The 26,932-nt window shown below is 42.0% G+C and overlaps 1 protein-coding gene across 1 annotated transcript in view; it reads right to left on the bottom strand.

Annotated features, from left to right (window-relative positions):
• LRRC1 (leucine rich repeat containing 1) overlaps positions 1-26,932 on the bottom strand; it is a 60,706-nt gene that overhangs the window by 15,454 nt on the left and 18,320 nt on the right. The window contains exons 2-9 of the mRNA XM_081187080.1: positions 26,733-26,850; positions 18,464-18,542; positions 16,272-16,361; positions 10,172-10,228; positions 9,597-9,660; positions 6,913-6,987; positions 5,157-5,301; positions 1,354-1,472 (exon numbers count right to left, since the gene is read on the bottom strand). Coding sequence (XP_081043206.1) covers positions 1,354-1,472; positions 5,157-5,301; positions 6,913-6,987; positions 9,597-9,660; positions 10,172-10,228; positions 16,272-16,361; positions 18,464-18,542; positions 26,733-26,850 — 747 coding nt within the window. The remainder of the gene's footprint in view (positions 1-1,353; positions 1,473-5,156; positions 5,302-6,912; positions 6,988-9,596; positions 9,661-10,171; positions 10,229-16,271; positions 16,362-18,463; positions 18,543-26,732; positions 26,851-26,932) is intronic.

The following is a 26,932-nucleotide window of genomic DNA, read 5'->3' as shown; positions in this document are numbered from 1 at the left end:
GCTTTTAATGTTTAACTGACCACTGTATTTTAATATTTTGTTGGAAGCCGCCTAGAGTGGCTGGGGAAACCCAGCCAGAAGGGCGGGGTATAAATAAATTGTTGTTGTTGTTGTTGTTTCCATTTTCTTTTTCTACACTGCCTTTATTTCCAGCACCAGGGAGCTGAAAATACCTTTTGTGCACTATGGATTTCTACCTCCTCGTTCCAATACCTTTAAAACAGCTAGTTGATTTAAGAAACTTGCCAAATTATTAGGTGAGCTTTTGTGCCATAAGCAGGAGCAGTTCCCCTGATGCAGGGGTGGGTGGGTGGAGCTGCAGCAATAGCATTTGCACAACCCCAACCTCATCGCTCCCAGTAAGTAGCAGTGACTATGCTGCTGGGAGGCTATTGCTGCTGCTCTGCCACACTGGGCAAATGGAGAATGTTGGAGGTTTTAAATTAAAGCCTCTCTCCCTCTGAAGATATAACCATCAGCTTACTAAAGAGCATTTGCAATCAGATATTCATTTGGGGAGATATGTGGGCCCAAACCCTTTTAATCAAGGCTTTTCATTATGAGGTGAATGCATGTTAGGAAAAACTGGGTAGGGAAGAAAGATAGAATGACACAGTAGTGAAGTCCTACCAGCCAATCTTGGCAAGTTTCTTAAATTTGGTACAGGTGTTCCTACAACTAGAGCAGTGTTTCCCAAACTTGGCCCTCTAGCTGTTTTTGGACTACAACTCCCATCATCCCTAGCTAGCAAGATCAGTGGCAGGAATGATGGGAATTGTATTCCAAAAACAGCTGGAGACCCGAGTTTGGGAAACACTGTGCTAGAATGTAATGATGGGACATTTCACCCAAAGAAGTAATAAGTAGCTTTTCCATCCCTGTGGTTTCTTAAATATGCAAGCAAAATAAACAAATATATAAATAAGCAGGGTAGGCAAAACATATTTATTAATCAAATGTGCTTTGGACCCTACTGGCCCTTCTTTGGGGAAATCAAGATCCAGTTCCATTTTTCGTGTGTGTGTGGGGGGGTTGTTCTCATTTCTGTTGCACTTTTCATACATGCCACAGATGGTTTCTGAATAATTTATTGTAACAAGCTAGATACAAGTAACAGCTGCTTAAAACTAAGTTTGTTCTCATTCTCTCTCATATTTTTCCTAGACTACAGCCTCCATGGTATGCACAGTATGTGTTTAAGAAAGCACATTGAAGGGTACTAATTCGACTGTCTTATATTTTACTAGAGTAGTCATAAGTTGGAAAAACAAAGATGCTGCAGTGAAAATGAGTCAGGATATGGCAAAAGGCTTAATTACTGCCACCCATTTGAAGAGCTGCAGCCATACTTACCAGCAGCTGGTTTTCTGTGAGAACTAACTCAGTAAGGCTTTCACAGTCTCCTACTGCTTCTGTTAACTGAACAAGCCGGTTCTGGTCAACCTTCAAGATGGATAGGTTTTTTAATTTACCTACAAGCAGAAGAGAGAAGTTTATGCTAGTTACTTTAACTGGACCAGTAGCAAATATGTGGAATAAAACACTTGCCAGACATCATTAGCAGGTATTCTAAAATACTTGAGGTGTGCCAGCAAAATTTTGTGGTGATGTTGTTTCTAATAAGGTCTTTTCAAAGATAATTATTTCAGGTATGTTTATAATCTAGAAAATGAAAAAACAAAACTTCATGTGACTTTTATCTAAGTTTTTTTATCCAAGTTCTTTAATGATAGCTGTTGCAGAACAGGAAAGGACAATATAATCAAGAGCCATTGAGGTACACCTTCCATCAGATAAACTGAGAATAAAAGTTATGAAGCAAAAATGTGCAAACAGCCTTCTAAGTGATTTATGTAAGATGATCAAGCCTGGCTACACCTGGCTTGCAATGTTTTTAGCCAATGAGTGAATTCAAAGCAGTGATGGATGAGTGAGTTGTTTAGATACCAGGATATAGGAATCACTGGGGTTTAATGGGGCTTAGTCTTAGATTTCTTATGAAAAAGCAACGGGACAGTTCAAGATGGGAGGAGGGTTGTCATTATCAATGCAGATATAGGTAGACCACTATGTTTAAACTAAGTTGATTAAAACTTCTTAAAAATCAAATAATTGTAACACAATTACATTATTCAATGAAAACAAATTCCATTTTAAATTTATGCTAGTTATTTCAGTGGTTCTGCTGTGCAGCAAAACACCGAAAAGTAGGGAAAGGCTTTGTTTTTATTTTTAACTAAGCAATTAGGAAAAATGCTGACTGTATGCTTTTCCTTACTATTTCACCTGTAAAAGCAAAATAGTAAAAAGCTTTTTAAAATGAAGGAAGATTACTCTGTTGTCCACAGTCCCTTATTCGTGCCCGTTGTAGATCACGTTACCCTCCCCTCACGCCCACGCCCACCCCAGAAAGCTCAACAATTTATAGTGGGAGTAGATCTCAGTCTCTTGAAAGTTGGACATGCCTGCCTTATGGCACCACCTCTTTGGAATAAATCTTCTGTGCACACTGTGAGTAAGCTCAACTCAGAACAAGTGGGAGTTATGCATCCAACAAACACAGTAATCAGGCCAAATTAAGTTTGGTTAAAGCCACAGAGTTGTACCAATGCATATATGTGTATTGGGGGGGGAGAGTCCTTTATAGTACAAAGCTGCATCTCAGGTTAAAGGAAGCAACATTTGATGCATATTATACCAGCACTAAGTCTCTGGTTTTTTTTGCCATTTTATGGTAAGTTAAGTGAGTTTAAAATGTGAAACTGCCCATTTTCAGAGTAATTTATTTTCGTTTAGCAAGGCTAGCAAACTGTCTTTTGCTTGTGTTTTGCTGACTACTGTAAAATTGTAGTTGCTATTTTTTTGTAGTTTATGAAAGCTTATGCCATAATAAATTTGTTAGGTACTTTAAAATACTTCACAACTTGCTTTGTGTATTCGGTGCGGGGAGGGGAGACAACTACTTTGCAAACTGCGCCATGGCCCCCAATCACCTTATTCCAGCCTTGATTTCAATATATCCTCAGCAACCCTGTAAAGTATGTTAAGCCAACAGAGGCAAGGCTACCCAACAAGCTTCATAATGCAGCAGGGATTTGAATTCTGGTCTAATTCCATATTTCCATCTCCACTGGATATAAGACACAGGTGTAGAAATTCATGCATTTTTAGGATAGTTGCTTTTGGGGAGGGCAGTTTCATTTTTAATGCCGTGGCCACAGTGAGAGAGTCTGATGAAAGGTAATTAATGGCCTCATTCATAAGCCTCCAGTTGCCCTCTCCGTAATAGGTAATTGGTTATGTACCAATAAAAAATTGGCAAGGCACAGCGAGTAAAAAGGAAACTGCTGACTGACTGCTGTGGGCTATATCACCAAGAGTTAGAGTACTAAGGGCAGCAGCCAGGATGTTTAGCAAGTGGGAGGAAGGCAAGGACAAAGAGGGAGAGGCCTGGGCAGCACCAGACAAGATAAGGCAATCAAAATAAAGCTTGCGAAAATAGAGATATTACAGTGGGAAGAATCTCATGTGAGATGTTTTCTTAAGAGTATTCCCTTACTGTACCTGAAAACCATTGTACTTGAGTTACTATTATTTTCATAGCAACATCAATATGTATAGTGCTTTAACTAAAGCAAAAAAATAAAACTAGGTCCCTGCCCCAGGAAGCCTGCCAGCAATAGTGGGAAAGGAAGAAATGTCGCAAAAGAAATGGATGCAACCAAATGAATTTGCAGCTATCACACTTCATTTAAAAATGACCACAGGACATAAATGGATTTGAGAGAGAGAGAACCATGTTGGTATTCCAGAACAAAGCTACAGGCTCAAGTGGGAGAAAGATTTAACAGCCTCTATCATGGAAGACGCAGGAGTCTTTTGAGCAGATGAGGTAGCAGAGCAGAGAGTGACTAACTACAGTTTACAAGTCCATCTGAGTCCAGACTAGCTAACATTAGTCTTAAGCACCAATTTACTAAAACGGAAGCAAGCTGTGGTTTATTATACTAGTTTGTTTTTATCTCTCACTTTTCCTCCCAGGATCTCAGAGTGGCATATATGATTCTTTTTCCTCCCTTGCTTTATTTTCACTGTCACTGCAGGAAGTAGGTTTGACGGAGAAGAACCAAATGGCCTAAGGACAACCAATGAGCTTCATGACTAAGTAGGGATTTGAACCTTGATTTCTCCCAGATCCTGGGCCAGACATTCTCTAACCCAGGCTTCCTCAACCTTGGCCCTCTAGATCAGTGTTTCCCAACCGGTGTTCCGCGGCACACGAGTGGGGCGGGGCGGCGGCAGCGAGGAGAGGCCGCGCCTCCTGCTGCTGCCTGGCGCTCCTCCTCGCAGCCGGCAGCGCTGCCTGGGCGCCTCCGCGCGACTCTGCCTCGCTGGGTTTGGTCTCCCAGCAGAGACGGGTCACACGCGCACCTCCCTCCCTCCCTCAGCCTGCGCTGAGGGAGAGCCAGAGAGAGGCATCGCTCCTGCGCGGCGGGAGAGGGAGCAGCCGGAGCGATGCCCCAAACGAGCTGAATTCCGAGCGAGGGACTGAGGGGGGAGGGAAAAAACTTTCACTTTCGTGCGTCCTCCCGGCGTGACGCTGCGCGCTGACGTCACGGGGCGGGGCTTTAATGGTGGTGTGCCGCGAGATTTTTTTTCAGTAAACAGGTGTGCCGTTGCCCAAAAAAGTTTGGGAAACACTGCTCTAGATGTTTTTGGCCTACAATTCCCATGATCCCTAGCTAGTAGGACCAGTGGCCAGGGATGATGGGAAATGTAGTCTCAAAACATCTGGAGGGCTGGCTCTCTTCACAGCTTAAAGTTTAGATACAATACTAAATTGAGGATAGACAAAAGCAGAAGCTATTACTATTCTGCTTATGGCCCCGCCTGAGGAGGAAAGAGGCTGGAGAATACATGAGTCCAAGAGTCACACAAACTCAATCTTGCAACCCTAAACCAAGGGCTAGTGTTATGTGTAAATGCAGCCAATGTACTGTGCTGTCCTTTACCAGCATTAGTCAAAAGCAGAAATTTCTTTGAGAAAGAAATTGTTCCATTGGAAATGTTTGGACCTGATTAAATTCTTGTTGCTCTATTTTATTATTTTATTTTATTTTTATTTATTTTTTTTAAAAGAAAAACTTTTCACTTACCTACGCCATCCGGTAGCACCTCAAGAAGGTTCTGAGAGATGAGTAGGTCAGTTAAAGACAGCAGACCGCTTATCTCTTCAGGCAGTTTTTCCAGTTTGTTTTCGGAGATATCCAGGCATAGCAGGTTTTTCAGGCTTCCTATTTCCTACAAGACAAACATCTAAGTCATGTCTCAACATGCAGCACCCAGAGATCTGACAACTGCCCCATAACAAGATGCTTAACAGCAAAAGGGCAATTCCTCTCTGCCAGACGACAACTCGTTCCTGATGATATCACAAGTGATTCACCAGTAAAATCTCTGTGTGCAATACCTAGCATGTGCTAACAGTCCAAGTTAATTTGCTGACTTATGAGTGCAGCCCAGCGCTGCCAGCCAGTCATTCATTCAACAGTAGCCAACACCCAATTCTGAATACTATTCAAGGTGAAAGGGCTAAACATGTAAAAGCTTAGGCACACAATTAGTCAAATCAGTCCTTGCTGACTGAAGCTTCAGTATCAGTATATGGGGAACCTGCCTCTGCATTCCTTATAAGAAGAAATATGTCTAACAGGGGGATATTTTAACTATTTAATCTCACTGAATTGTATACCAAGTTTTGCCATTATACCATCAATGTTTGGATTACAGTTAGCCGAAGATATGAGTGCTTTATGTTGAATTCTGCTCACATGCCAGCGAACCCGCACTATAAAACCCACACCTACACACATTTTTTCATAGTTCATCTCCCAAGTTATCAAAACACTCGTGTTGCTGAATCGACACAGGTGGAAAGATAGCAGAAAGCAGACATTCCAAAACAGCAGCTCGCTCTTTCTATGTAGAGCATCTCTCACGTTCCTCATCTTCCAAACAGAAAACTGTGAAAAGCAGAGGTGGGCAACCTGGAGTTCAAGGGTCAAATGCAGCCCTCTAGGCCCCAAAGCATTCCCCAGGCCTTACCCCTCTGCTTGGGCAACACCTCTCATCATCTTTAAATACATTTGATAAGTCTACTGCTTCTTGGATAGAGGGGTGTGAGGAGCTACAGAAACATCTGGCATTTGAGTAGCTGAAATGTAGCCTATTCTACAAAGGTAAGTGCCCCATTCATTACTGTGCCCATTTTAGTCCCTGCCCACCTGCCCTAATGTTTGCCTCTGGTCACACCCACTTTTACCTTTGGCCCCCTTCCCTGGCATGTGACCACACCCACCCACAAGAAAGGTCAACCATGAGGAAATGAATCCATCAGACCGAAAAGGATTCACCACTCTTTGGGGGGGGGGGCTTAATATCCTTGAGAGTCACCTACTTCCCCCTCGAGATTATCATGGCCCCTTCCACTTCCTTGCAGTTACATGACACCATAGCTGTCAGCTTTTCCCTTTTCTTGCGAGGAATCCTATTCGGAATAAGGGAATTTCCCTTCAAAAAGGGGAAACGTTGACAGCTATGCATGACACATAAGTGACCTCTCCATTGTGAAGCAGAGAGGGAAACTGATCCATGCCTAGCAATGGGTTTCTGGAGGAGTCACTGACATCACATCCCTTCCCCTGTGCTTCTTCAGCTTCAAAACACACATACAAAGATGAAAAGACATTTACAGGCGGAAATCAAATATTACATAATCTTTAAATGGACACTTTGTCTTTTTTAAATAACAGGATATGAAGGGCTTAGATTTCCCCTTCAGTCATCCAATAATAATAATAATGTTCGATGTAGTTCAGTGTAATTTAAAAATTTATGAGAATTGTCTCTTACCTGAGGCAATTCAGCCAGCTGGTTCCCATCTAGCCAGAGATCTTTAAGATTATAAAGTGCACCTATAGTTTCTGGCTGCAACACGTGAAAGAAAATGTATCATGAATACCATTGCAAAATACTTTTAAATACACAGGGGAATCCAAAATAACATCATTTCTTCAGCTAAGTATCCTTTATAGCCAAATCAAGAATGCAGAACTCCTGCAAGCATTACGCCTGTGTTTGCTATATCCAAAGTCCCATAGCAAAGAAATCTCACAACAAATAGGTGCAGCCATTGATAAGGAATAAGCACAAAACCTGTGTCTCCTCCTGGTTCTTGGCTGGCTCAAGCATGTCATTACTTAACACTGCTAACAGTTCAGAACTTCAAGGAGGAGGAGAAATGGTATCTCAACATGTTGCAACAACTCCACTTCCAGGGTCAACTCCTGATAACCCTAACCACATCCCAAAACACTCCAGCCGACATTCCACAGCCCTTTCTTCAGTTCATGGAAGTGAAATCTTTTCCAGGCAACATTCGAAGATACAGAGTTTCTTGATTACAACCACAACCTACAATGTGCATGAAACATTGTAACGAGAAGAGCTTCATTTTCACCGACAGAAGGGCCATCTCCCTATGTTCTAAAGTGCTGGGATCTAAGAGTTTCACATTATTCTGATGGGCCACTATTTTGAGAAGTTACTTTTTATTATTTCTTACTAGAAAAACCTGGCATTTTTTTCTTTCTCTTTAAATGAAGTTATATGACCCGCTTGAAAGAGGAACATGCCAAGAAGAGCAAAATGCCAAGACACACAGTGCAACTAAAGCCCGTAAGCAAACTTACTACCAACTTGCAATGACTCTATACTGCAATAGACACACACACACACACACACCTCCCCCCTGCTTTTTAACAGTGAGCTTCCAAAACCACACTATAACATTAACTACCATTATTAAGAATTTAACCTCAGAATATTTTTAGTTGCTATAGTCTGTCTTCCATGCACATTCTCTGTGGTTATTAAATGAGAGCCTGCACTGTATCTAATTTTTTTTCATGCTCTGCCTTCAGTGCCACATCAGTGGATGGGGGAAAGGAACTAAAAAAGAGAAGCAGCTGGAATGTTAATCTTGCCTAGTTCTGGGAAGATATATATATGTGTGTGTGTGTGTGTGTGTGTGTGTGTGTGTATATGAATGAGAATTAAATTTGTGATTTCATACTGTACAGTTTGAGCTTATTTTAGTGTGTGTGTGTGTGTGTGTGTGGTTTTTTTAAAAAAACATGAATTAAACATTAAAGCAGTTAAGGAGGGCATGTGGGGATTTTCTCTTGATGTGCTTGCCATTTCTGTCACTAGTGAGGACTGTTAAAAAGAAAAACACTACAAACCGAGTGGCATAAAAGCAAGTCTTAAAAAGAATTTGCAAATTTTCAAAAAGGGGGAAGGGAAATATAGTTTTGGAAAGTTGAGGCGAAGAAGAATTTAGAGGCGATGACTATAAGGACAAGCCTACAAAAATAATCTATACAGGGAACACGATGGGCGAGTCTACATAAACAGTAATCTATACAAGGAAGCATCACCAAGTTGTGACAACCTTTCACTCTTCTACAGTGGCATAGCGTGGGTTGTCAGCACCCGGGGCAAGGCAAGTAATTTGCGTCCCCTAACCCGTGGATTTGTGCCCCCTAACCCGTGGATTTGCGCCCCCTAACCCCCAGATGTTGCGCCCGGTGCGGCCAGCCCCCCCTGCACCCCCCACGCTACGCCACTGCTCTTCTATGGCTGTATACATGTCATGTGTGCATTCATACATTACCTGCACGAAAAAGAAGTCAAACAGAAGAAAGGTAATGCTAATTTTAAGTGCTCTCCATTTCACCCAAGAAAAGCGTATGTATGAGAACATGTGGGCATATAGTAATTTCAGTGAGTTCGCATTTCATTAGTATTAACTTTTGTAAAAAGAAAAAGATGATCATCCTAGACTAGACAATGGTGTGAACAGCCCATGGAACTCAAAGTGGGAAAGCAGAGTAGTGGGTTTTTCAAGCTCTCTCCAAAGTACATCTTAAGACCAACTGTCCATGTTTTAACATTGTCCTATTTTGACAGACTATAAGAGATGTGGCTTTCCTTCTTAGATGTTGAGAAGGTGCCAACTGGAGGGCAGTCAGTCTCAACAGCAGATCGCTGGTTATTCTGCTTCAGGAAGTGGAAGCAAACCACAGCCTTCTTCTAAGGGGCTGTTTTCACTCCATTTTGTTTGAATGGGATGGCTGCTTGGAAGCTCCTTCTACAAACCCTTGTTATTCATAAAAGCTTCTCATCCATGGACCACATGATTAGATCCTCTTCTCTTGATAAAGCATGAGCAACAGGTGCTGCACTTGTGTACCCAAGATGGAGTTACATTCTCCAATAACCTTCTATAGTCTCCCTGCAAGAGGTTCCTTATCCACGTCCACAGCTCATACGGCAGCCCTTCAAACACAGATGCTTTCGGGTCCCAACAAGCAAAGACAGTTCCAAATGCTACTGGAACGAACAGCGTTAATTGCAATCAGTACAAAATAACGCTCTGGAAGCCTTGCTCTTTTCAGATGTCACTGTTGCCAGTTTGGGAATTTGCATACTAAGGCACCAACACTATAAACCAGAGGAAAGTGTGGGAAGCTTACCAAATTATAAAGTTCATTGTTCCCTAGGTCTAGCTCTTCTAGTCTCTGCAGCTGGGCAACTGACCTAGGAAGAAGAAGAAGAAGAGTTTGGATTTGATATCCCGCCTTTCACTCCCCTTCAGGAGTCTCAAAGCGGCTAACAATCTCCTTTCCCTTCCTCCCCCACAACAAACACTCTGTGTGGTGAGTGGGGCTGAGAGACTTCAAAGAAGTGTGACTGGCCCAAGGTCACCCAGCAGCTGCATGTGGAGGAGCAGAGACGCGAACCCGGTTCCCCAGATTACGTGACTACCGCTCTTAACCACTACACCACACTGGAAAACAAGAATAGTGTATTTTGTACACATAGCTTTAAAAGCAGACTATTAGCATTAGGGCTAGGACATTCCCCTCTTAATTGTTGAATAACATTCACACAAATTAAATTAAAAGATGCTAATGAAAATGTTGCGTTCCAGCGCCATCTCTTTGTACCGAATGACTCATTTAAAGAATGGGGTTGGAGAAAGAAAGTGAGGCAGAAATGCTGCAATTCATGCCATGAATGCAAAACAAACTTAAAACGAACAACTTACTCAGGTAAATATGTCAGCAGATTCTCTCTTAATTCCAGTGATGCCAGGTTATAAAGGCTAAAAGAGATAAAACAAACCTCATTAATCCTTTGTCTTTGTTTAAAAAGAACATCAAAAATAATTTCCAAAGGGGTAGCGGTATTAGTCTCTTGCAGCAAAAATAAAGCGTCTTATGGCACATCTTAAAGATTATGTCATAATCTTTTTCATGGACTCATGCCCACTTCAAAAGCCATGAAGAGTAAATGGCAAATACAAGATCATTTACTTATATCGATGTGTAGGGAGAGCTTCCACATACCACAATAACAAGAAAAGGCACTGGTGGATACACATTACTCAAACTGTTGGGACAGAGATCAATAAAAAACATTAAGGAAAAACCTGGACTTTCACCTCCTTACAGTGCTATTACAAATTGCAAAAGACTGATCCATTTCATGTTTCACATTGCTTAGACACCAATAACTCAACACTAAAAGAAAACTACTGCTATTAGTGAATCTGTGTAGATTAATAAAATCTGGAACACATAGATAAGGACAAACTCTTGCAATGAGAATGTGTTAAGGCAAATGAGAACCTATTTTAAACAAAACTGGTGGTTTTAAAAGGAGTACCCAGACAATGAATGAAAACACACACACTTAAATTCAAAGTTGAAAATGTTTGTTTTTGAATGAGTGGTGGAGTAGAGACAAGAAGAAAATGATGAATTGCCTGGATGTGTCACGCAATGGTTAGGCGTCAGTGTGTAAAGCTTCCCCCCTTTTTTCAATTAAAGAAAACGTGCCTTTGGTATACGAACTGCATTTATTGGTTCAGCGCATCTCCAGCTATCCATAACTTCCCATTTATGGAGTGTTCATCATTGTAAGTGGCATTACACGACTAAGCTAAGCTTTCCACTCACTTCCCATCATAGTAAAAGCCTATCATCACCATAGTAACAAACAATTCCCCCACCCTGGCCAGGGTTTTATTTAGGACCAAATGGAACACAAGGTATCGGACATTATCCCAATGCTGTAATCTGCCTTAATCCTCCAACCTCCCTGAACAAAAACAAAAAACAGAAATGCATGCCCATATTTTCTGCATCATAGCTGCCTCTGCCTTAAATTCCAGAGCGGCAGCCATGCTAGTCACTTTTGCAGAAAGACACAACAAAGGGCTCTGCGGCACTGTAAAGAACAACAATGTTATTGTAAGCGTAGGTTTTCATGGGCTACAGCCAAAGCTGGTCAGATGCATGAAATATTACTTCACTTAGCAGATAAATACATGGGTAAAAGTGGGGAGGGGAAGGGTCACCAACACTGCAGCCATAAGCCTGTGAGATGCAAAGTTAGAAGTTTGGTCTGCAACACTGTTATGCTAATAACACGTAAAGAGAATTAATTGCATAGTGTAGTGGGAAAGAGACCTCCCTGTCGCTACTGAATAAAGTCAAATTCACACATGAGTTTTGGTTGCAATTTCACACTATACCCACCCTTTGAAATGTATTGTCACTGTACTCAAAAGTGACAGTGGTTAGCAATATGTCTAAGCCAGCCCTGTTACGTTCCTTGTAGACTGAATTCCACGGAAACCACTCGGACACACATAGGGTTACATTATCATAGCTGTCTCAGTGGTGGCCAAGGAAACCTCAGAATGGCATCTGAGACTTCTCTAGTCACATTCCAGCTCTGCCCTCCCTCTGGTCATTTTTGTGTCATGTGACAGCTGAGTAGACACTATCCTGACATCACCTCTGGTTTGTTTTTGTTTTTTTAATGAAGTTTTATTGCATTTTTTCACTATACAATAAAAGACCAGCTAATCTACACAAAGAATAATAAAAGGAGAGAAGAGAAGAGAAAAAGGATGGAAGAGATTGAAGAATACATCCTCTCTCACAATGTACCTTAACTTTTGTCTCATACAGAAAAAGATGTGTCTTCCCAGCTCCCACCTGGAAGCATCCCTCTCTTCTCCCAGTCTCTCACCCTGGGATATCTCCCCTTCCCTGTCTCTCTCACAGGGTCCTTCAAACTGTGCACTACCTCTGTTGAAAGCACAGTGGTGTTAATCTCGGGTTGCTATGCTGGCACAACTCCCTGGGCCCAGATTCCAGTTCAAGCCATGGGATTGTGAACTTAGAACAGCGGGGTGTTCTGCAGTAACATATAGGTGTATCATTCACTATTGCCTCTTTTGGGGAAGGAAATGCAAAGTATACTGCCACAGTATGTACACATTTTGGGAGGAAAAACCCCAATGTTTTCCCATCCAACGTCCAGTGTTTCAAAGCTCTGTTCAAGTATAAATTCCATGCAAAAAATATTGCCAAGCCAACACAGGGAGTATGCAATTTCTGAAGTAATTACAATTGTTGTTTTTCTCCCTCGGCATTCCAGATGTCTTTTCTACTTTTAAGTATGGGATCAATTAGAAGCCTGTGGGGGCTACATTCCAAAACATGCCCTTTTCAGAAGAACCAAGTTGCTGGCGCAGTTTCAAATCAGAGCAGCGCTTAAAATATGCTGGCTTCATTCAAATATTTCAAAAGTAATGTAGCTATCTATTAATGCAGCTAAACCATAACTAGAAGCTGAGGTCCACCTACCCTGGGTATGTATAGAAGTGCACAGACCTATCTATTTCTTACTAGACATCTATAATTCGTTTTTCCTATACCATTTTGGTAGGTGAGAATTCAGTTTGTCCGATACAAGAAACTGAAGAAGCAAGCAGTATCTTTAGTTACTGTGGCTCAGCAAAGCTGTCCTGTAGCTATGCATGAAACACATACTTATAAGTCAAGCAAAATGTACTGTGTGGTGTATGAAGCAAGTATATTATAATATACTATGCCTCTACAATTGTATGTTTTTCTATCCCCATATACTTGCTGCCTTTGCTATTTCTACTGCTGTCTTTATTTTCCCTATTTATGTATTGCAGCCCTGTAAATGACTGGTCTGAATGAATGACGACTCTGTTCCAGAATTACTACAGGGAAGAAAGCAGGGTGGGAACAGAGATGAACTGCTAATTATTATAATAAACAAATAGGACATCAAAACTCTTGCTTCTATAGCACTATCAAAAAAAGCTACCAGTGATAAGAACCATAGACCTCTAAAGTTCCAGGCTTCACAAGAACCCCAGAAGTGAAATTCCACGTGGCATTCCAGGGGATAGATAGTATGCAACCTTCCCCAGGAAGAATCAACATCCTGAGAATTCCCAAATTCCTAGGAAATGCGATAACAATCAGCTTGCCATGCACCTGAGAAATTTGTGAAGTGCAAAATGAATAGAGGAAGAGCCTAAGAGAACAGATTCAATAACTAGAAGTGAAAAAGGTAGAAGACTCCCAGAGACCTAGAGCTGTTTTGGAGCAAGATCTCTGCATCCCCCAAACAGTGGAAGCTTCCACCATGCCCAACTGCACTTGAAAACCTAGCTGTCAGAGCACTGATTCCTGATAAATACTTGCTGTGGGTCGCAGCAGATTTAAAAAGAATAATTTGTATCCTCACTTGTACTGCTCTTCTGTAGTACAGGCAGATTTCCAGATATCTGGAACAAGCTGTCACACAACTTAACCAGTACTCTACTAATAATCTATCACGTATAATGTATTGAAACCTGATCATACAAGCAGTTCCAGCATACATAACAGAGGGAGGCCAAGGGTCCTACCCACTTAATTTTAAACCATATCCAGTTTCCTCTGCAAATAGACAGGGAACTGCAGCTAGAGCATGAGATATAATAACTGAATATAATGTATGGAATATATTTTGCGTACATAACCCACGGAATTATTCTTTTTAATCACATTTCTTGCCATGTTTCCCCTTTTTCTGTATTCAATTCTGTATGCTTATTTGCAGGTGTCATTTGTATTTAACACACATTATACATAATTGGTTCATGTTTTTGAATGCCAGCCCATAAGCGTGTGTGCACACACACACGCAGACAAGCACACACAGAACAAACTACTGACTCATATTCATTGTACAACAAAAAGTGATACCAAAGTTACCAAGTAGATCTTAAGTACTTCCTGAAGGTCAGGGGACTGCGCTATTTTTACAGCGAGTTGAATCAGGACCCCTCAGTTTGTACGTGGGCATAACTACATGCCCATTATGTAAAAGAAAACAATTATCAAAAGATGAAAGCAAAAAGAACAAAAGTTTTTTTTAAGCTTCATGTTCCCTCTGTTCTACCTATGGAGAACCTCTAATTTTATAGAAGTGAATTCTGTTTTTGGTTCAATAAGTACTAAAATCAACAATTGCAATGGGAAGTTAAAAAGTGCTTTGACTCCCTGAGTTCACAAAGGCAGTAATCTTTTTCTTGAAGGTGTTATTGATTTAAAATATTACCCAAGTGTATTTATAGATACTTTTTGTGCATATGTGTAGGTTAAGGGGGCTCTTTGCTCTGCTTTTATTATATAAACCCAGTGAAATAAAACTTCAGCAGCAGGCAACATCTAGCAATAAACAATAGAACTTTTATCGTAAATTATCATAAAATGGCTGGGAGCAGAAAGAGGCTGTTCACCAGGTAACCAAATGAATGTTAATGATGGTCCCAGGCAGATCTAACTGAGGAGGAACATTCAACAAGTGAGAAGCCACAACTGATAAGGTCCTCTCCCCTTGTCCCCACCCTCCAAACTTCCCTAAGAGGGGCAAGTGGAGGAGGATGTCAGATGAAGATCAAAAGGCCCAGGAAATGGGATCCAAAAGATAGTGGAATCCTGAATTGTGCTAGATCAGGATTTCCCAAACTTGCATCTCCACCTGGTTTTGGACTACAACTCCCACCGTCTCTAGCTAGTCAGGGATGATGGGAATTGTAGTCCAAAAACAGCTAGAGACCCAGGTTTGGGAAACCCTCTGCTAAATGCTTTTATTTTATGAAAGGTTTTTAATTGTCTTGTCGCATTTTATATGGTTGGCCACCCAGAAAAACAAGTTATTGGGCAGTTTTATATAAATCTAGGGGAATTTTTTTTGAAACATATGCTTCTTTTAAGATATGGAACTTCATATTTTCGAGACTGTTCAAAGACTTTAGGATAATAGTGTCCACATAAAAGTGATCAACTAAGCATTGCTTAGTTATGAACTATTATATAGAGTTCTTATATATTTATTTACACCCTGTCTTTCTGCCTGATGGGACTCAAGTTGGCTTACAGATTTAAAAAAAGAAAGAAATATAGAAGAAACAAGCATCAAAAGACAATTAAAATTTGATAGGATAAAAACTATATACATACATAAAAGCTGTTTAAAACATAATTGCGATAAAAACAGCACAGAAGTTGCCCTTTCATTTAAAGCAGTCAGTTCCCAAAAGCCTATTAGAACAAGGTGGTCTTCAACTCTGCTCTCCCAGTGGGTTGTGTCGGTAAAGCTTCCGATAACAGATTTAGAAAGTTTTCCATTACATTCAAATATTGGAAACTGGTTTGTTCTAGGCAGTTAATCAACCAGAATCTGAAACTACAGTTTGATTAGCCTGAACCAAATGCAGTTATAACAGTTTCCCATGTTTGGATGTAACAGAAAACTATGGTTCATGAAAAATTGTGACAGGAAGCCTTAAAACTCGCTCCTCACACACATGCAGGAAGAAGAGTGGAAAGCTCATTATTCTAAATCATCATGAGCATTCAATTTGTCTGAACTGGGACACTATCTCCATGAGATATTGAATGTTATGAATTTTAGGTGAGTTTTTATACAAGGCATTCTTCCAGCCTGAAGTGTTGTATCTGTACACATATGTTGAGAGAGAGGACTTACTTCATACAAGAGAAGGAGAATTCTGCATTAAAATAAGGGTTAAAAGTCATTAATGAATGGATGGTGGGATGCAAATTTGAACTGGAGACTTGCCAGCTTACCTGATAGCCATGCTACACCAGCTCTAGATGACCTAAAAGATACTTGCAAAATATCCTGAGGAAAAAACAACCAGTTTTCTATACCATGTTCACAGGTATTTAGGCTTATGCATAAAATCCACCATTGACAAATTTCAGGCATCAAATTTTTATTTTATTTTAAAATGAACTTACTTTCCAATGTTATCAGGTAATGCTTGTAGAGAGATATCATTTACAGAAAGACATGTTAGATTCTGCAGCTCAGGAAAGCTTTCAGGCAACCTAGAAAAAAGGAAAGTACAGATCAGCCAAGGATAGCAGAAAAGGACATTTCCATCTCTCTCTCTCCTCAGCATCTTGCCATGGAGAAGCACTGCATGGTTTACATTGCAGCAGCTAGGAGTTGAACTTTACTCTGCTATTCTTCCAGTGCAATCCTTAAAACCAAAATGCCAGTTTGTTCAAACACAAATGGAAAAAGTAAATCATCTAAACTGTGCTAAGTGGTTCAGTTTTGTTAATTGTGTATGAGTGTGTGTGTGTGTGTGTGTGTTAACATATATTTTCTTCTCCAATGTGTTGTTGCTGGAAGGGCCTTTCTTCCCACCACCTCCTTTGGATTGCCTTCATCATATGACTGTTTTCTCAAGGACAAAGAGGGGGAAAATAAAGCCTTCTCTCTCTTACAACCAGGCAGCTTGGCCTGCAACAAGGCACACAGCACATGCTGGTTTTTTTAAAAAAAAACAAATCAATAGTTCATTAAAGTGGAACATAGCCACAACACTGAATCCAACTAGACTGACAAAAGGCAAACATCAATCAGCTGCTGTGTCTTCTTTTCTTGGCCCTGCATGCGAGGAAGATGGCTGTCATTCACAGGAGCTCATTTCAATACAAGAATCTGCAGCAGATTAGATATCATCTCTCATGATCCTCTAGTTCAGTCAAGGCTTAATTGCAGTGAAAGAAAGATTAACATCACTTTCTCCATGTAAATAATTAGCCCCTTAGGAGGCGATAAACAGCCTCTGTTCTTGTCTAAATGTATGTTGTGTGTTAAACAGGAAGCAGTTAGTTGTTGATGGGATCGATAAACAAAATAGGAAGTATTGCAGCTTAACTAAGGCTGCACTGCTTGCCTCAATTGTAATGTGCAAATATTCAGGGGCTGAAAAAAGCAATGAGGCAGCATAAGGGACCACCCAAGGCAGAATATGATCAGCTTGCCCCATTCTCACTTGAGATTTTGTATTCTGGAACAGGTAAGAAATATTAATCCCTTGCATCGTTGCATCGTTCTGAGCAGCACATGCTGCACATTTAAACTGCCATTTTTCCTTGGTAAAATGCACAAAGCAGACATCCCTCCCCCCAGACATAGATAATTGCTTGCATTCTGCTGAGAAAAACAGCAGCCATTCATAGTTGTCATGAGGTGCCCGTATTTTGCATCCTGTGATGAAGCACACAACGCCATGCAAAAAGTAGCACAGAGGTTCCTGAAGAAATCTGTCCACTTTCCTTCAGCATTTATGCATCACGCTCAGCCATTAATTTCCGCCAGCTGCTGCAGTCTTAAAAAAATAATGGCCTGGTTTAGAGGTGGTGTGTGCCCACATGCCTGAACAGTCTCACAAATCATTAATAGTTCTTGAGCGGCTTCTCACATTCCCTCCCCCCAATCCTTTTCTGTGTAAGCTCATCTGAGTCAGTGTTCCATATTATTCTGGGGGATGCAGGTCTTTGGCACAGACAAAAGAAACACAGTTGCCAATACACACACCAACAGTTCACTGCCACAAAGAGAGATTGCATTAAGCAGCACAGAAATGTCGAATTTTTCACTGGCTTTTGCCAGAAGCTTAATGGCCTTCCCACCATTCATCAATTCTTGTTTTTAAAGTAGCAGTCATTGGGTTTATGTGTTTCAAAAAGCAGTCCATCCACTTTTCATTTCATATTTCTCAATTACTTTTTTAACTACTGGGGATTCAACAAAGCAGTTTTGTATGCAGAATGAGATCCACTTGCACAATGGGAATTCAACCACCTTTACCCCTCTAATTTCAATCAGGAAGTTAATGGAACCCCAGAACAGGTTGAGGAAGGTGTGAGAGGAAGAGAGGGGTGCAAGTCCCGTATTGCAAGTGAATCTTGTTCCCCACGTGAATGCTTCCATTTAGCAATGTGTTGGATTCTGCCCTCAAGTTTTATTATTGTATTTTGTAATCTTTTTATGCCACCATGGGCTCCTGCAGAGGAAGGGCACAACAGAAAACTGCCAAGTTCAAGCCAAATAGAAGATTACCTTTACACACAACACTTCTAAGACCTGAACACTTTTTGCAATTTTACCATTCATTCCATTTTATGAAGATTACCTAGTGAGTGGGTTCCCACTGAAGTCTGCTACCTGTAATGATTTGCAGAAGGAAATGCTTTCAGGGATTTCAGGAATATCTGCAAGGGAGAAAACAAAGTGTAAGAAACAGCAACCAAGAATCTACCATACCATCTCTATTTCATAATCAAAGAATGGTATTCAACTCAGCTTTACTTAGAGCAGACCCAGTGAAATGAATGAACATGACTAAATTAGGACCATTATTTTCAATGGGCCTGCTCTGAGTAATGAGCAAATACCACCTTCACTGCATTTTAGATCCTACAAAGCAATACAACTTTGTAAGATCCTGTCTGGTAAATAAAAGCAATGATAGGTCTATATATAAATGCAAACCAATATCTATCATTTAGGGATTTCAGTGGAATCCAAAATGAACCGTTATGGCTCCACTAGCATTGTGTTTTACATCACCCTTTTCTTTCCCCTCATGTTAACACACCCTTGGCAGTGTTAAACACAGCTAAAGTTGCATGCAATTCCCGTTCTTTTTAAAACACACACACACACACTGTAGGTGAAAAGGAAAACAAGCCTATGACTGTTTTAGTAGCTTGGAAAGAGGAATGCAGTATAATCACAGCCATGAAGAACCAAGTCAGTTTCTGACACAGACCTCAAAAGAAAAGTCAATATGCGCTCAGGGACACCACAGAAGATTCCTTGGAGGTGGAATGGGAGGCAAAGGGCAAGGAGATTCTCAACAAGGTTTAAAAAGGTGGAGCTGTATATATTCTAGATTGCCATTATAATTTAATTGCAAAATAAAATACACTGGACAATAAAAGCAGGGCAGGATAATATCAATATACACACGCGCACACACTCCCCCAACCAACCAGAAGTAGCAGATGATAGGAACATAATGAAATATTGCTGAAGCAGAAAAAAACATAGAATTACAGAGCTGGAAGGGACCCCCAGGGTCATCTAGTCCAACCCCCTGCAATGCAGGAATCCCAGCTAAAGCATCCATGACAGATGGCCATCCAACCTCTGCTAAAAAACCTCCAAGAAAGGAGAGTCCATCACTTCTTGTGGGAGTCTGTTCCACTGCCAAACAGCTCTTATGGTCAGATAGGTTTTTCCCCCCTGAATGTTTAGTCTGACTTATATTAAGTTTTGCGCTTGAATGATAGCTAAATATGAAGATTACGGTAATTTATAACACTCATTGTTAACCAGTTCAAATCCCCTGGAATATCCAGCCCTGAACACCAATGAATGCTGCTCTATAAACATGTGACATACAGATGCTCTGGCAAACAGTCAGTACACAGACACTGCTGAACAACAAGGCTATATAAACTGTGTGACACAGGACAGCGCAAACAGGCACATTGTCAGTGAATGTTAGGCCAGCTGAAGCGAGAAAACCAAGCAAGCAGCCTTCTGCATATAAAGTCACATGCACACCATATGTTCGAAGCGCTCTTGCACTATTTTAGAATCATAGAATCATAGAGTTGGAAGAGACCACAAGGGCCATCGAGTCCAACCCCCTGCCAAGCACGGTTTCCCGTTAAAGAATCCCGACAACTGTAGCTTGTTAAGGGGTGTTAAGAGACACCTCAAAGAGTTACAGTTTCCATCGCCCTTGAACAACAGTTGCTAAGAGTCAATGTGCCATTTTAACCATCACTGTTAAAATGGTACAGTGGTACCTCGGGTTACATACGCTTCTGGTTACAGACTCCGCTAACCCAGAAATAGTGCTTCAGGTTAAGAACTTTGCTTCAGGATGAGAACAGAAATCGTGCTCCAGCAGCGCAGCAGCAGCGGGAGGCCCCATTAGCTAAAGTGGCGCTTCAGGTTAAGAACAGTTTCAGCTTAAGAACGGACCTCCAGAACGAATTAAGTACGTAACCAGAGGTACCACTGTATAGGGGTGGATGTACAGCAGGCAAGGCCTAAGATTATGCCTTTTTCCATTTTCTAGGCACAGTTGTCTTCTCGTTATTTGCTGCCACAGCTTCAAATATGAATTGCACCCACCCATAGCTGATCTTAAAGTCTAATCTTAAAGAAGTGTACAAGTTTAATTAGGAACATAATGTAATGCTAGTGATTTACACTGCTTCACTAAAATGCTACCGAGTTCGATATAACTTTGCTTTAATCACTGCAAGTGAAATGCTAGACATTATGAGTTGAGGCACTGAGGCAAGGAAGGAGGCACGGGGGGGGGGGTGTAAATATGGCTGTGTGCACAGAGATGCATTGTGCTTCATATTCTTCACCCCCCTCCCTCCCTCCCTCCCTCCCTCCCTCCCTCCCTCCCATGAGGTTCCTATAAGCAGAGGCTGAAGTTTTCTTTTCTCTGCACAGCCACTCTGCTCCGGCAGAAGTTTGTAACTGCGCTTAAAATGTTGGCTTATTGGTACAGCGAAATTACATAATGATGGATCATGAAGACTTACCGCGTTTACATTAAGGACAAATGAGAGCAATTTAAAACAAACAAACAAAAAAATTCAAAAAGCCTGCAGTCTCTGCCAAGCTATCATTATTAGGCTATGTATTTCAGAGGAGAAAGGTGTACGGGCTTTATGGGCTTAGGAAAAAACTAACCCAGCATAGGTACCCTGTACCTCCCCAAATGCCCTTCCTAATCTGCATTGCACCACTTCCAAACAACTTCCAAGTTCCACAATTTTAGATGGATGAATCAGCAAAAGCCACAAGTCTGTGGACTCCAAGTCGCCCCACTCATTGTCTCCTTCTCATACGATTTCATACACACACCACATTCATCTACTGCAGTGGCGTAGCGTGGGGGGTGCCAGGGGTGCCGGCCGCACCGGGCGCAACATGGGCGGGGGGCGCGCTCGCACTAGCAGCTCTCTGCCCCTACTAAAATCCGCGGGTTAGGGAGCCCGCGCTCGCTCGGCTTGGCGAGGAGGTCGCGGAAGGGGGAGAGCGAAGCCTTCTGCCGCAGGCAAAAAAAGGAGAGGAAGCCGGGCGGGCGGGCGGGCGGGCTGGCTGGCTGGCGTGGGTCTGGCTGCGCCTGCTGCTGCCGTTGCCGCTGCTGCTGGGGCTTTGACAGCTTGGCGAAGCGGAGGGAGAGGAGCTTTATGGTAATTGCGGCTCTCTCTCCACTGGCCGCCTGGGTAGTGAGCCGAGCCGAGCAGGGAGTCTGGCGAGGGGGCGGGAAGAGACTTTTCCACCTCGCCTGGTCAAAAAGGAGAGCGGAGTCTCCTCAGGGCGCCCTCAGGCAGGGCAGGGCAAGCAGAGCGAGGAGGACAGAGAGGGGAAGGGGGGGGAAGCAGCCAGGAAACGCTGCGGTGTGGAGGAGGAATCAATTAAGGAGAGAAAGCGAAAAGCCTTGGAGAAAGGGAAAAAAGGAAAGAAAAGAGGCAGCTCCAGGAGAGCACGGGGGAAAGAGAAGCCTCGCTGCTGCTGCTTGGGAGAGTAAATTACTGTACTTGCCTTGCCCCGGGTTAGGGGGCGCAAATTAATTGCCTTGCTCCGGGTTAGGGGGCGCAAATTACTTGCCTTGCCCCAGGTGCTGATAACCCACGCTACGCCGCTGATCTACTGCACTCATTTCCCCAATATCTCTCTCTCTCTCTCTCTCTCTCTCTCTCTCTCACACACACACACACACACACACACACACACACACACACACGAGTTGCTACATTCACACATACCACTCATCCACTGCCAAGTCATCTCTCTCTCTCTTTTTCTTTTTCTCCTGCCCGCACCATCCCTCCTCCTCTCACCCACACTTTCCCCCTCAGCCTACTTGGTTGGGAAAGGGGATTCAGCATGAAAACTTCCATTGGCAAAAATGCAACATTTTCCTCCATATCTAACAGGGGGAAATGTTCAGAGGGGACCACAGTGTGCAGGGAGGCTTAACCCTCCTCTCTCCCCAGTGGCTGCCACCCTGAAAATCATCACTGCCATCCTAGGGCAATTAAGTTTAGATAAAATGGTCCCTGTTTGCATAAATGGGTTCCTTTTTTCTAAGCTTAATTGGTGTGTGGGAGTTGGGCTGAGGAAGGAAAAGTGTAGCTGAATCCAAGGCAGAGATGGCCACGTCTGGCTCACTGGTCAGAAATTCTCCAACCCTGTTCTTCAGGATATATAGATGTTGTAGCAGTCCCAATAAATTTATTTTAAGCAACAAATTTATAGGCCACTTCACAGGGGGGGGGGCATCAAAAGCAGTGTGCATAATAAAAACAGAAAACACAAGCTCTTAGAACAATGAAAGCAAGTCAACAAACTCTAAATCAATAAAGCTAGATGGAAAAGATAATGTTAGCCATTCTACCAGGTGTTGAACTTAGAACTTGAACATTTCAGTTACTCCTCTAGTTGTTTGCAAATGTGTGTAAATATTTGCATATTTTTAAAGTGGTTCAGTATTAACAAATATAGCTAACTTTCATACCACACCCTTGCATGCAATATGTCATAATGCTACCTGAGAAACCTGTAAAGGAAGATTTTTTTTCAGGGTTTTTTAAAAAGTGGGAGGTGCAGGAAATAATTAATCCACATTACCTACTTCTTCATCCTTTATATTTACATTGAACAGTAAACCTATAAATCAACATTTACTCCATCACACTTTAGCTGTGGAGTTGACCTGTTAAGAAACATACTACTACAATCCTTAAACACACAACAGCAGTCCCACTTAATTAGGAGGGGAAAGTGACTGAGTTTGTGATGGCTCTTTGATGGTCACTTCTAGACAGTTGTTATTTTGCAGTAGGAGTCAACTACATACCAGCAAATCCACGATACACAACAAAGCCACTTCCAAAAATAAAAATTGGAAAGTCCCGGGGGGAAACCACTAGAAATCATAGGATAACAAGTGTTTCATGTGACTTTGTATAACCTCCCCACAAACAAATCAGAATGATTGCTCAACAAAATGTGGATATTGCATAACCACCCCAGAAACTTTGTGTCAACAAACCAGGATGAATGCTTTAAAAAGACAGGTAATTTAGAAACAGCCAATAATTCCAGTATGACAGTGAGTCACTTAGCAATGGGAAAGTCTTACAGTGAGAGTGTGGAATATAGCAAATGCTCAACAAAAAGTAGTCTATCTTAGCTGCTCACTCAGCTTTTCTTGAACTCACTCCTTATCACTCTGCAGCAAAACACCAAGAATACTGAAAGACAAATAGTGCTTGGGAAAGCAATAGGTTCAACTTTTTAGGAGATACGTATCACTCTGTTCACAATAGACAGGACACTCATTTACAGGCATTAATAGCGCCAACATAGTGTTTGTGACTGGGTTCCCACCTTGATGTAAACACTTTGGAAGAGAAGGGACAATGAAAGTAGACATTTGGATGATCAAATGGGCAACCCAACATCTATGGAGTGGGAAGGACATATTCTAGTGTTGTTTTCATGAGATGGAAGTCTGTTTGGGTGAGCTGTGCTCAAAAGGGTGGCCTTTAAATAATTCTATAAATAAAAAAAACAACCTAAAACTGCTGTAATATGGGCTCTGGGAGAGATAGGCTAGACAAACACTTTAAAACTCCAAGCATAAAGGAGAACACTGAAAAAGAATAACACACATCCTTAAACCTTACAGACACTTAATAGTAAGGAAGAAGTTGTTTTGGAGATACTGAGGCACAGCCAAGAATCGAAAGAGCAGCTTCTGTTTCCCCATAATTAGGGTTTTCCAAGGTCTGAGGCCTTGCTGCTCTTGCATGTACAACCCCTGCTTTTGCCACTGCTTCCCTAAGCAGCAGCAGTAAGCTGCCAAGAACAAGAGAGAAACCAGACCTATTTTGTTTTGCCAGGAGGGGTGTGGCAGCTGTCTCCACAGCTAGCTTGACTTAGCTCAAGACTGAAGTTTGGAGAGACCCTTACAGCATGGTCCTCTGAACATGCAGGCTTAGAATCTTTTGACTTATTCTGCCAGACTCAAGGAAGGGACCCCTGCAATATGATAGCCTAATACCTATGTGGAACTAACAAAAGAATAGTAGCAATTGCAATGTTATCATTTGACTTGAGCTTTTTTAAACAAAGTGCTTCGCTACCATTATCTTGCTGTAAATCTTACAATAACTCAATAGGGGTACAATAACCCAATAGGTCCAGTGAGACACACACACATGACCTCCCTACTTGGCTCGCAAGTCCATTTTAAGTCAAGCCATGGCTATCCACCACTATCTGCTGGGCAGGCAAAACCATGGCTAAGCTGAAAAGCTTTTTCCTAATTGTCAGGTCTTTAGAAGCCCCTTTTTACAAAGCTCCATCTTGTGGAATGCTCTGCAAGTCCTATACTGGCAAATGATCACCCAGCAGCTCACCTGTCTAACTTGGCCCAAGAAGGACAGGGAAAATAATGATCTAGTTCCCCACCCTAAGCCAGTACTATTATCCTCCATATTGCCTAAAGTCATTTAGCAAGTTAATAATAGATTCAGATTTTAGAACAGGGACTTCCTGATCCACAGCTATGTTCCTTAGCAGTGTTTATACAAGTTACAGAGAATACTATTACCATGCCTCTTTCCTTTCTCTCATGGCAGCCTCTCTTCAATCATTCTGCTAATTTCAATCATTCTGTCTATCCATACCCTTTGAGCATGTGAGTGATGCCTCTCCATACAATTTATTTTTATTTTTTTATAAAACAGACCTCTGCAAATGTCAAACTTCTCTTGACAAAGTCTTTACAAATACAGATACTGGAAGCATGTTATGTAGTTTCAACACCAGATTTTTTATTTTTTTTTTAAGGTACAGTGCTCTGCTGGAGTATCTCAATGAAGGTAATCTTCGCCACTGTCAGATACTTGGCACCTTCAACCCAATAATGTTCCACCCAAGTTATTTTTCCAGCTAGAACACTATTCCCCAGTGCCAAAATGTTGATACTATAGGCTTGTCTGCACTATATGCTTCATGGAGACAGCTTAAAACTACCATTCCCATAATGGTTTGTCTTTTTCTTATCTACCATAGCACACAGAACAATCAAGGCATTGTATTTGGGCATCACATGAATGTTCCCCATTCTTCTGGCACTTCAACCTCCTAGCAGCTGGTCTCCCACCGGAAGTGGCAAAACCTCTACATGCCACAGTGACAAGTGAGGCAGCTCAAAGAGGCAGTTTCAAGGGGTCTCAGTGCAATCAATAGAATGTCTTGACAAGGAGCGGGCAACCTTTCTGGCCCAGAGGCATGTGGGGGGGATTTCAGCAATCCCATCACGCACCTCTCTCTCCCTGCCTAGCTTCTCAGACTGGGAAGCAGAGATGTGTGAAATGGGCAGAGAGATGGGGAGCAAGGTGAAAAGGGGGAGTTATCCCGTGTACAAGTAACAACAACAACACCCGCCCATCTGGCTGGGCTTCCCCAGACACTCTGGGCGGCTTCCAGCAAAATATTAAAATACAATAATTCATCAAATATTAAAAGCTTCGTGGTCATTGGACTAAGGGAACTAGAGTAGTGCCCTAAATGTTCCCCTGGTGCCTCCTTCCTAAAGCCTGGGAAGCTTCTGCCAAGCTTACGGAGGGAGGTGTGAGGCTCTGATGGGTCCAAGATCCGTCCTGCCATCTTCCCAAAGCCCATCCAACTTTTAGAAGGAAGCAGGAGGGCTCCAGCATCCTCCCAGAGCCCTGTAGGCGCAATGCTCATGTGCGTGACGTCACATCATATGCATGACATTGACACATGAACCCCCAACGGCCCTTGCAAGCTAGTGCCTCTGGCCCTAACTGTTTTCCCTATGAAAAATTTCACTGCACTCCACTGCCATGCACCTTCCTGCACATGCAAATTGTGCTCCCAGCAGTCTGCAAACTTGGGCAGGCTGAAGGAAGCACAGCACATTCAAGAGTGGCAGTGGGGATGGGTATTCCATGGTGGGCTTCAGAAAAGGCCTGTGTGGACCACAGGTGGCCCACCTGTAGCCTAGCCTATTTCATCACCCAGGAAGGAAACCGTATTACACGATATTGGAAATGTGAAGATGCATATAAGCCAACATGTTAGGAAGGAAACAAGACTAATGCTTAGAGCCTATGTGCTGGTTTAGCCCTTCACCTGTGTGGGTTTGAATTGGGGTGGGGATGCAAACATGCAACCCGTGACTTTTCCAAGTAGGGAGAGAGTAAATGCAGTTCAATTTGGCTAAACAGTTCTGCATGGAGGTACTTAAACTTGACTCGCCATGAACAAGCCTTAAAACAATTCCATATAGAAGATGTATGTATTCATATAGTCAGGCTTACCATTTCGAGACAGATCAAGTTCTACCAGCTGCATAAAGTTTGCTATCTCTGGAGGAAGCCGCTGAATTTCATTATCACTAAGCCCAAGTTTTCGTAACTTTACAAGCTGAAAGAAAGGCTGAAAGAGAAAACAATTATCCATTGTTAAGTGCATATACAAAAACTGCAGGCAGTCATGTTAGTAGTCCATTAAAAAATAA

The sequence above is a fragment of the Podarcis bocagei genome, assembly GCF_964188305.1.
Source record: "Podarcis bocagei genome assembly, chromosome: 3".
Taxonomy (NCBI): Eukaryota; Metazoa; Chordata; class Lepidosauria; order Squamata; family Lacertidae; genus Podarcis; species Podarcis bocagei.
The sequence above is the reverse complement of the archived record's forward strand: the minus strand, read 5'-3'. Positions and strand labels throughout refer to the sequence as shown.